The following is an 11,667-nucleotide window of genomic DNA, read 5'->3' as shown; positions in this document are numbered from 1 at the left end:
GATCCTTATGCTTGATCATTTTTTCTGCTTCCAACACATCAACTTTGAGAACTGACTGTTCACTTGCTGCATAATATATCCCACACCTTGACAGATGCCACTGTAATGATATAATCAATGTTAATCACTGGCTTTATGGCTTTAATACTATGGCTGAGTGGTGTATATATACATAGCTGTATATAGCTTGTTAACCAATCAAATAACCCCTTGACCGCAGAGTGTAGTCTGTAAAAAAAAAAAAAAAGGCCATTTCAAAAGATAAAAAAATGCAACAATCATTTAATCAGTAAATGACATTAATGACTTCATGTAGGCTCCATGTACAGTAGCACCCTTAAAGTGTATTTGGTTTGCCCTTCTTAATAGATTCTATGCTGAGAACAGCTACAAGAGAGGATTTCACTTTTAGTAAAGGTCCCAAGTATAACCCCACTTTTAGGAAGCTATGCAACTAACAAAATAAAAAAAAATTTTTTTTTCCTATGAATCCATGTGTTTATTCTAAAGTGCTAGAGGCGCTCATGATTGGCAGATGTAACTCAGTTCTTAAAGTTCTCCCACAGTGATTGACAAATTGTTGGTATTGTGTCAAATTTGCTAAATGAATAAACATTTCAGCATATGAATATATTTTTGAGGATGCATCAGTGGCAAAGTCATCAAATGATTAATGCATAACAACAACTGCATAAACAGTCATACCATCACCCTCTTGCTTGGTAATATATGGGTGTTCTGAGGTGTCCCTACACGGCATGTGGCAGGGTGCAAACTCATCAGCCCGAAGCCCCTCCCCCTCGCCTGTGCGCACACTGCCAGCTTTTGTGCGTGCCAGACAGCAGATGGTCGGCCATTATAGCAGTGACAGCCCCAGTCATCTGGCAGGCACCCTCAATTCGGGCGGGAAATCCACACGAGGTGCTGGAGCTTCAGCCAGGCCTGCCTGTGCATTTATTGAGGTCAGAATTTCCACTGGCCTGCACATGGCTCCTGCTGAGAGTTTGGACACTAGACAGACCGGGCGCATAACTATAGTGTTTAAACACGGAGGAGGAAGCTATGAATAAACACAACAAGCCAAGAAGTAGTTGTGTTGTCATAGGTGCGTGACAGGCTTTGGAAAGATATACACGCAGTAAGCCACTGTAAACGGTGTAGGATAAAAGCAGGTATTCGCCATTTGTGATTTTCCTGCATCTGGCCTTTAGTGGTCATTGATTGAAGGATGTAACCAGAGATGGACCAGTTTTCTTTCATGCAGCATGGGTCAGATTCTGCAGGAGAGGCACCTGGTGTACGAGTCGGACACCGCGGGTGACCATGGTGTTCTCTGGGTGTGGCATGAGTGAACGCGCTTGCTGTCCAGCTTAACAGCTGCTCTGCAGGTTATCCCCAGGTACCAGCTGCCATAGATGTGGAAAAAAAAAAGCTCTGCAGTATGTGGGTTCCCCTACTCTGGCCCCCAATCCAGGACATCAATGTGACATCAGCAGTTGCTGAGTTTGCTCTAGGATTAAGACTAATTAAAGCATTCAGAGAGCCCTCCATCAGAAGCCAAGAGAGAAAGCTCCCGGCTTTTAGACTGGTTAATCTCCGTCGAGCAGATGGCCGAGGCACCTTAGTAGCCCAAAAACCTCCAGAAAGTCAGTTACTTGAAAATAGAGATGAGCGATTTAGAAACGGTAGACATATAAACTTATGGTGCATGATGCTGTGCAGTCTTATACACTATATTTAGAGAACAAGTTACAGATGGCGTGTAAAGAGATACCCCACAGATAACAAGTGTGCCTGCATGTAAGAGTGTGTTGGCCACAAAATAAGTTATAGGTAATTATTAGGCTTGCCTGAGGGCTCTGCTTTACAGAAACAAAAGAAAAGACTATAATGGAAAGGAAGATTTAGTGCATGTTGTCTTCATTAAAGTGATCATAAACACTTGCAACCATTAATGAGGCCCCTCATTAGTGATTTGATATATGTCAGGAGTTGAATCTCATTATATTATGAGGTGACCGGCTCAAAGCTGTTCATTTGACAGTTTCACAGAACATGAGTCATATGCATACATACTAGATCATATTCCATGTCACAGGGTACAAACACATATAAACTTTTTCACTGCAAATACCTTAATGAGTAAAAACATCTTGGATATAGGCCATTTCAACTATTATGTCTCTTTATTAGTTTATATTAGATACACAAATATAAGGTTATTAGGCTTGCTTCTAGATATTTTAACTCATTTCAAGTTTGAAATTTTATTTTATTGGCAGACAATGTTGCTTATTTCAAGTGTTTATTTCTAGAAAGAAGGAAAATGATCTGCCATAGAAGAAGAAACTTCTAAGCTAGTAAATATAGGTAAATATAGGTCTAGGTTTAATGGTCTTATATTTTTATATAATAATCTCATAATGAGAGATTTTTGATAGCATTTGCTTATCTTCACTTGCTATGATATTATTTTTTGCAGTGTTTCATGGGTTCTCTTCAATTTATGTGTTATATGAACTTAAATATTTAATTTGTATTTATAAATTTTAGCACCAAAATGACATCAAAATAGTCTCAATAAATGAAGCAGTAAAGACTTGAACAAAATGAGCACATTTTGATTGACTGAAATATATTTCAGCACTTTGAAATAAAGAAAATGAAATGTTAAAAATTTAATAAGCAATGTCAATGAAAGTACAAAATAATCTATGTAGTTTTTTTAATGAAAAAAAGAGAAAAGAATATTACCTTTTTTTTCTTTTTTTTCCTGTTTTCCAACCCTTTTCATCTCTTAGATATAAGACACAGCAGTTAGAGGAATTACTGACTAGGGAAAAATAAAATAAACACAGGATTAAACAGAGAGTTTCCCTACTTGGAAAATAAGTGTGTATAAGAGTAAAGTCTGGAAATAAATAGGATACATGGAAAAAAAATAGGCCTACAGTTCGTAGTTAATAACATTTAGCAGAATTACCCGTGTCTGGTATATAAATCTGCTCTTTTATGGTTTATTTACACAATTCCCAACTTAACCGCAAATACACTGATATTCCATTTTGTCATATTAGTCATGTTGCCACTGGACTGTAGTCATTTTCTCTCCCGCAGTACATTTACAATGCTTTTCCACAAGACAGTGCAATACGACACTGTAATAAATCCATGGTCCCACATTTTGTAGATATTTCACTGATCTATACCAGGATGATTCTGGTTCGTGTTTTTGCATGACCATAATCATGACAGAATCATCCTGTTACTGTCTCTGGCTAAAACTATGAATTTATTCCTATGCATTTACCCAAATTTGTTGTAACCACTTATTACCAGCACAATTCATAAAATTATTCAGATACAAGTCAAGAGCTTCATTCAGTGTTTTGTTTTTGTTTTTTTGCACCATTCTGTGTAGACCGCAGTAGATAAAAAGTCCCAGATCAGCAGTTTCTCAAATACTCAAACCAGCCTATTCACCAACAACCATTTAACTTAAACTCTTGATCTGTATCTGTACGATGTTATTTATTGGGCTGTTACTGTATTATTGGCTGATTCGATCATTTCATGAATGTGCAGGTGTACAGGTATTCCAATTAAAGTGGTCATATACTATATATATATATATATATATATATATATATATATATATATATATATATATATATATACTCACGACATGGCGTGGCGTTTAATATAATGTAAATAATGTACATAATGTAAAATTGTGTTGAATTTTAATGCAACAACTGTCAACAAATTTGGCATAGCCTGCTCTTGACATTCTCTCTGTTTTCAGTATGATTTCTGTATTGACACTCTTGGGTGCAATTCTCACCATTAACTGCAGGCCAGCAATGTCTCATGCTCATTAATTCACCCTGTGAGGTACAAGGAACAGTGGCATGCACTGTGTAATGTAATGTAATATAAGCTGTATGTCTACTAATTTGATATCAAAAGAACATGACAAGTTTGCAAATTTTGAGTGACTAATAGTGCTTATTATTAGTTTCCATCACACATCCTTCTGGAGAACTCCTCTCACTACTTTCACGGATGATGTTATGCAGTAGGAAACACATTCTCAACCTGAGTACAAATAATTCTGGTATGTACGCTCTATCACACTGCTTGGTAGAAAAAAGCACTTAACAGACACAGTATTACTCCAGCAACAGCAGTGTTTGTTCACTGTATCTATGTAACAATCAGCACATTGTGATGGTTCAGGCATCCTAAAACAGCTACAGTGCTCACACTGTGGGTTGAGCTCTCAGCTATCCTGCAGGTCGGTGCCATTCAGTCAAGTTCAATTGCCCTGTTACTGGCCCCCTGGCACTGGCTCTTTCTGCAATGTTTGGACAGGATCCTGTGCAGCAGGCTGGGCGAGCTTTGGGCCGAGGACGGGGCCTGGGCATCCTTCTTCAAAGTCAGGAAAGGTCCCTCCTCCCTTCCTCCGCCCCTAGAGGCCTGCTGCCTGCCTCCGCTGGGCCACACAAAGAGGAAACAACAAGCACAAAGGCGCTGTTTATTCCCGCTGACCCAGATTCCAGTACTTTTAGAAAGAAGGAGGGAGAGAGCGTCCTCTGCATTGGTGGCTGCCACTACTTAAGGCAATAGGGACACTTCCCTCATCAGGCCTAAGACACCTTTAGAGGGTCTCTTTACAGCCACACAAGGATAGAGCGCCAGTTTATCACTAGCACCACAAGTAAATACACAAAAATGATGACGAGCGCCTTCATTTTTAGACACATTTTGATGGGTTTTGGTTCCATTTTTGATCGCACTAAGAAAAATCCGTATCTCAAAAGTGCACTTCCGTCCCTTTTGTGGGTGCATAGGGACAACACTTATATGACACGCACCAATTGATCAGATCTGGCGTGCTGTTTGTATGCATTGTTAACTAATGAGCTATGGGATGAGCCACCTGTTTGGGGTGTGCTGGCTTGGGAGGGGTAGCAGCTGCTTTGGGGTGGGTGGATGGGTGGATTTTGCAGGATGGGCGGTAAAGACGAGAGCAATGACTTGGGGGGAGGCAGCAGGGTGGAAAGACACACTCACCCAGCACGTTCCCGGAGGATCACCACGGATTCAACCTGAACTGAACTGTGTCTCCGTAAACCTTCGCCAATTTTAGTTGCCCTGTTTTTACTTCGCATACCCTTAGTTTACAGGTCTCCAACACTGGTCCTGGAGCACGTCCTCTCCTTCAGATTTGATTGTTTTCCCTCTACTAACAAACCTGATTCAGCTAATTAATAACCCTTCCTTAGTTGAATTAGGTGTGTTAGAGCACAGCGATCACTAAAATGAACAGGACAGGGGGTTCTCCAGGACCAAGGCTGGGAACCTGTGCATTAGGACAAGAGTGTCGTAGCGTAATCATTCTTCTGGTTCTTCTCGGACTCAAAAATCTAAAAATTTTGTTGCCTTGTGCTGGATTGTTGTTTTCTTGCAGAACACATTTCCAGCTTCTGGGAATTTAATTTTCATAGTTAAATTGTGAAATATAGATATATCCTTTTCTACTGTCCACTCAAAAACCATAAAGGATGTGAACTGCTGTATTTAACTGTATAACAGGACACTAAAATAAATCATTATTAAAACAAATGTTTAATCCTATAAATGCTATTTTACTATTGGGCTTGAATGTTTGGCTCTAAATTACCTTCATGTACACGGTGTGTGTTATGACTCAGCTCAATGTCAAGTAGCCCTACTGTCCGCTCTGCAGCTGCCCAAACCACCTTGATTCGTCCTGTTTGGAAAAAACTTGGAGGATATCACCATGAGTGGGTTCCACTTCCTCTGGCCACTGAGGGACATAACTGTGTGCTACCACCACCTAGTGGATACATAGCACATATGTGTTTAACAAGACGTTCAAGTGAACATGCAATTTCAAACCATAAAGCACTAGAACTCTGGCCTAGCACCATGTCTACACCTTTTCCTTATTGAATATACCAGGATCTATCTATATATATATATATATATATATATATATATATATATATATATATATATATATATATATATATATATATATGAATTTGGAAACGCCCTCACTGAAAGGTCCTTAATGTTGCAAATAATTAATTAATAAAAAGTATTCTAGATTGTATTCGTGTCTCATCTTTTGTATCTGAGCGACTGCCATATTGTCAACAATGTATTTAATATTAGCTAAATCTGTCAAAATATAACACTATTATAATTACATAACATTAACCAACGTAAATGTGAGAATTCATCACCACTAATCATTTGCTTATCATGCAGAATGAATTCAAAGACAGGGAGAGTGAGCTCATATGTATAGTAACTCTGTCTATTTAAATTGTATACACAATTAAGTCCTGAAAAAAAGTCTTGTAAATTTAGGGATGGGAAAAATTTTATCCAAAAACAAGAAAATCAGGAATAATTTTTGGCCAAGAGGAGCAAATCATTTTTTTGAGTTCAGGAAGGCTTAAAGAAATGGCACCAGGACAATCAACAGAGAAGATAAGCTGTTTTAAAGACTTCAAATTTCTGGGTTAAAGCCGTAACCTATATCACTCGTACGGTTAACATCCACCTATTACACTATTCACACTAGTACAAACTGCAAACAAACAATAGTCGAATAAAGACAGTACAAACACAAAATAAAATTTGATCTCACGTGTTAAATTAAAAATCAATAAAGCAATATAGACAATAAGTGATATTAAGTGGCTTAGTGGTTAGCATGTTTGCCTCACACCTCTAGGGGGTTTGATTCCCGTTGTAGCCCTGTGTGTGCGGAGTTTGCTTGTTCTCCCTGCATTTCAGTGGTTTCCTCCGGGTACTCCGGTTTCCTCCCCCAGTCCAAAGACATACACTGTAGACTGACTGGCATTTCCAAAAAAGTGTCCGTATAGTGTATCAATGTGTGTGTGATAGTGCCCTGCGATAGATTGGCACCCCGTCCAGGGTGTACCCCGCCTTGTGCCCGATGCCCCCTGTGATGGGCTCAGGTTCCCTGCGACCTAGCAAGGATAAGCGGTATATAAAATGGAAGGATGTCTGGTTTATTCTTATCTTTTACTAGGAAATACTTTATATATTTGACCATATACTATAAGATATTTTCACTTGCAATGTGAAAGTTAAGTATGATAAGCTAAATTATCATTTTCCTCATGATTTACAATCCTGACCCTGGAGTCCCTCTAAACTTTGTATTTAAGTGTTTTCTTGCTCTAACACAGCTGACTCACTTCATTGACACATTACCAAGCCTATATGATTAAATGCAAAATCTCCTGCTGAAGTATAGTAATGCACAAAAATTCTGACCACATGGATTTAGGAGTGAGAATTTATTTATTTATTTATTTATTTATTTAAACGTCATATAAACATGGCTGTAAAATTTGTTTTAAATTTGGGATTTCATGTGGGAACCTTGTTGTGATTGGGCCTATTATATTATACTATTTATTTCTTTTAATCATTGTAAAAATGCAATATTCTTCAAATGAACCCCTCCCAGTGCTAATATCTCTTTGACCTTCGCCCTTTCTCCGTCTGGCTCAGTGCACATTTGAGATCCTCAGAGACTGCTGTCAACTCAGTGAGTCTGATTGATTTTGATTGTGAGCGTCCCTGTATATTCCTGTCCTCCGAGGTACAATGGTAATGTTTTGATTGTTTTTACAGCAGTCAACAGATGGTTAGCCCCCTCCCCCCTCCCCTAAGCACTTGTGTGAGCGGTCAAACAACATCCATCAACTAAACGAAGAATGGATTTATGCTGTCATTTAGAAAGACCCAGCAGCTCCAGAGGATTCATGTGGACATGTGTTTATAAACGGGCAAATGATTAGCATTAACACAGGAAAATTAAAATCTGTCTGAGTAATTAATTACTTAGTGAGTAAAAATTCATTTTCTCTCCTACAGTATTTCAGACAGCTTTCTCCATTCCAACTGGGATGAATAAGTATTTAGGAGACATTTTCTACTTAAGATGTCAAAGAGAAATATAAACAATTTTTTTAAGATATACGTCATGTTACAAAAATTAAAGCAAAAAACAAAACAAAACATTATAATCAAATATCAAAGTAAACAATGTGAGGATTTTGCTAACTAAACAGTGTAGCTGAAATATTTTTTAATTAATAATTATTTAATAACATTTATTTTATTTAATAAAAAAGCATTTAATGTGGAAAAAAGAGAAAATTATGTATATATAGTGATAATATATCACCACTATTACAGTATTAGATTCAATGCCACAAAATAACCACAAGGGGGAACCAGAGCCATATATTATTTACTTGATTGTTTTTATTTTTATTTAAACGTTCCAATTCTACTAAATCTTTATGCAATCGGGTTATAAATTATAAAACAGATTATATCATGTTATTACGTCTAGCAAAGGACATAGAATAATTTTATAAGCTATTTTTATTTATTTATTTCCAAAAATATCTTGTTCAGTGAAAACAAAATGTAAAAGTGAGATACTAAAAGTGATGATGAATGACAGTTAATTGTTAAGGTGCTGTGTCAAACCGTTGTAATTAGATGGAACCGTGTGGCCTGGTATAAAGCAGTCCGAATAGACACGATGTTGATGATAATATTTATTCAAAAACATTTGTGAAAAGCAAAATCAGTGTTGGCAGACATGGCAGAATCTGAGGCACCAACAGCAAACAGTCCTCCGGTTTTCTCATGCCAGCTAACAATTACAAGTATGACACATAAAACAGTTTAATATGCATCTCGAGTAATTACAGAAACAAAAATATATTTGAGATTTCCAACAACACTGTAAAAAAGAAAAAAAAAAAGAGAACAAGTAAATCTTCTCAGATTTTCATTTTAAACACCTGGTCAATAGGGCTGGAAGATATCAATGTTGTAATATGTTAATATTAAAACGAACCTTTCCTGAGTGTGAGAATGTCAGCGCATTTAAAACACCATTTTACTCGCAGAGAAATATTTCACCTATTTAATTAGTTACCAACTCTCACAATTTTTCTGTATCTTTACCTAAAGATCTTTGTGGCTAGTTAAATATTGTAAGACATATACGAGTATTGTGATGGCAACTTCAAGTAACTATTTTTGCCATATCACTCATCCCTACATGACGAGGCACTTCGAGTCATGTCATGAGAATTAATGCACATCCAATATCCCAGAATCTTAATCAATAAACAACTTTTCAGGCAGTGATGCACAGTCGTTTAAGAAGAGGATCAACCATGCAGAAAAGTTCCTGCATCCGGTTTTAAAATCCAGCTGCTGTTAAAGGTCTGGCCAATAATAAATTGGCACTAAATTATACAGGACAGGATTGGAATATTTTGGTTCCAGTCCAAATTTTTTACTATTATTATTTTGTTCAAGCTTCAACTACACCAGAGCAAAAAAAAAACAAAAAACAAACAAACATACAAAAAAATCCACTAAATCATTATATATGAAGTTGTTCGCATGATTTGATATACATTACAATCTTTCCAAATGCTATGATTTGCTAACAAAAGGGTCAAACAAAGGCATTTTTTCCCCATTCAAAAAACAAAAAAAAAAAATTATTACTGGTTATTCTCTTAGAATTGCAGACAACACCCACAAAATTCTCCCCAAGTGTTATTGCAACATCATCATCATCATCATCATATCGGTGTGCACATGCTCAGAAATAAAAGGCATCAAACTGAGACTTTCCATCACAGGGATATCTTTTGTACCTTTAGTATGCATGTTTTACCTTTACAAAAATACCCAAAAGGGAACATAATGTATCCTTAAGGACCACTGATGCACCTTTCCAAGTAAAATGTACATATTAATGGTATTAAAAGATGTATGCTTGATGATAGCACCCTAGTGACAAGGAATGCTCATGCTCATAACAGGCTCAGGTGTGTGTGAGGTTCAAAATAGAAAGTCCCAGATTTCACTACAGCTTTAGAAGTTTATTTTAACGTTTGCCCTGTCTCATTGCAGGTTTTCGTCCTTTGCCTTTGGAAGGTCCTCCTTTCCCTTTCCCCTTTCCTTTACCACTCAGAGCATTTCGCCTCCCTTTTCCAGGTGCAGTCCCTCTCCGTCCCTTCTTCCCCTTCCTCCTTTCTGAAGCTTCACTGTCTTCCTCCCTCATCTGCTTATTCACCGCTTTGGTGATGTCCAGGCGAGGACTCTTGCTTTCCATCAACTTAAGCATCTCGAGTTGCTTCTGCTTCTCTCCAGCGAAGTCACCGATCAGAGGCTGGAACTGTCTCTTCTTGCCTGTGTTTCTCTGGGGCTTCTCTTTAGGAAGTCGCTCCTGGAACTTCCCCACTGAAGCTGTGGAGCTTTTGGCCACATGCACAGCTTTGACCAGCTCTGCTTTGGACTGCTGGGCACTTGGAGCAAGTCCCACACCGGGCACTTCCAGCTTCTGCGCTCTGGCGATGTTCTTCAGGCGGTTAAACTCGTTCTTGGCCACTCGCTCTTTCTTGGCCTGGTTCCTTTTGGCGAACTGGTCCTCATTTGGATCCGCGTTTTCGGGCACCTCTATCAGCCATTCCTTAGTGTCATCTTTGGCTCGTTTATAGCCCCAACGCCTTTTCCACTCCTTGTGCACTTCATCCCACACCAGATTGGTCTTCTTTTTCTTCTGGATACCTTTGAGTTTGGCGAACTGCTCCCATTTGGTCGGAGGTCTCGGCTTGGGAGCGGGTTTTTCTCGGGGTAACTTGGTGACTGGATCCGGCAGCTTGACCACGATCACCTCCTCTACTTTCTCGCTTGGAAGTTTCCAGATCTCATTAATGAGGAGTTGAGTGTTATCCCGGGCCAGTGAGCGGAAAAACTCGTCTTTATTTTGCTGTTTAAACTCCCGAGTGTTTATCGAGTTCTTGTCGAACGCCAGCAAGTTTCCGATATCAAACTCGACGTCTAATTCTTTATGTACCGTGATATTTTTCAGCCTTTCTGCCTCGTCTTTTTCGGCTTCAGCAAGCACGTCTTCTATACGGCACGCCGCCATCTTGAATACAAGATTCCCACGTGCGCTTCTTCTTCTTTTAACTTGAGGCGGTTGACGGCCATCTGAAAGGTTTATTGTTGCCCCCTGCTGGACTACAGTGCAAATGTCTTTATTATTATTATTATTATTATTATTATTATTATTATTATTATTATTATTTTTTTTTTTTAAAGATATCTTCAAAACCATGTTTATCTTGAAGAAAAAAAACTCTACTCCCCATAAAATTAAACTTCTCGATTTCTTAAAAAAAAGTTTAAACTTGAGTCTAATATTGATTGCATTGCAATAATCCATTCTCTACCATTCTCCATTACTCGACACTCATTACCTCTCCCTGTATTGTCCTTCATTATCCTTTGTAGTGCTAAATTATATATATATATATATATATATATATATATATATATATATATATATATATATATATATATATATATATATATATAATTATTTGTAACCTAATTCTCTCATATGGTGGTCAGATGTCCACATACTTTTGGCCATACAGTGTATCTGGTGAATTTCTGACTTTAACCGCTAGGTGGGGGTGCTTGATAATTTTTACACTTAACATGCATGGGGCAGTCAAAGGGGATGGATATCAGAATAATAGTTTCGAT

General features: G+C 37.9%; 1 protein-coding gene across 1 annotated transcript; it reads right to left on the bottom strand.

Moving 5' to 3' along the window:
* Nucleotides 1–8,627: 8,627 nt before the first annotated feature.
* rrs1 (ribosome biogenesis regulator 1 homolog) lies at nucleotides 8,628–11,069 on the bottom strand. Its single transcript, XM_017453872.3, has one exon. The coding sequence runs from the start codon at nucleotides 11,042–11,044 to the stop codon at nucleotides 9,998–10,000; it is 1,047 nt and encodes a 348-aa protein (XP_017309361.2). The 5' UTR covers nucleotides 11,045–11,069; the 3' UTR covers nucleotides 8,628–9,997.
* Between the last annotated feature and the right edge of the window lie 598 nt (nucleotides 11,070–11,667).

This window comes from Ictalurus punctatus, chromosome 23 (genome assembly GCF_001660625.3).
Source record: "Ictalurus punctatus breed USDA103 chromosome 23, Coco_2.0, whole genome shotgun sequence".
Classification (NCBI taxonomy): domain Eukaryota; kingdom Metazoa; phylum Chordata; class Actinopteri; order Siluriformes; family Ictaluridae; genus Ictalurus; species Ictalurus punctatus.
Note: the sequence above shows the minus strand (reverse complement) of the source record. Positions and strands in the feature narration are given on the sequence as shown.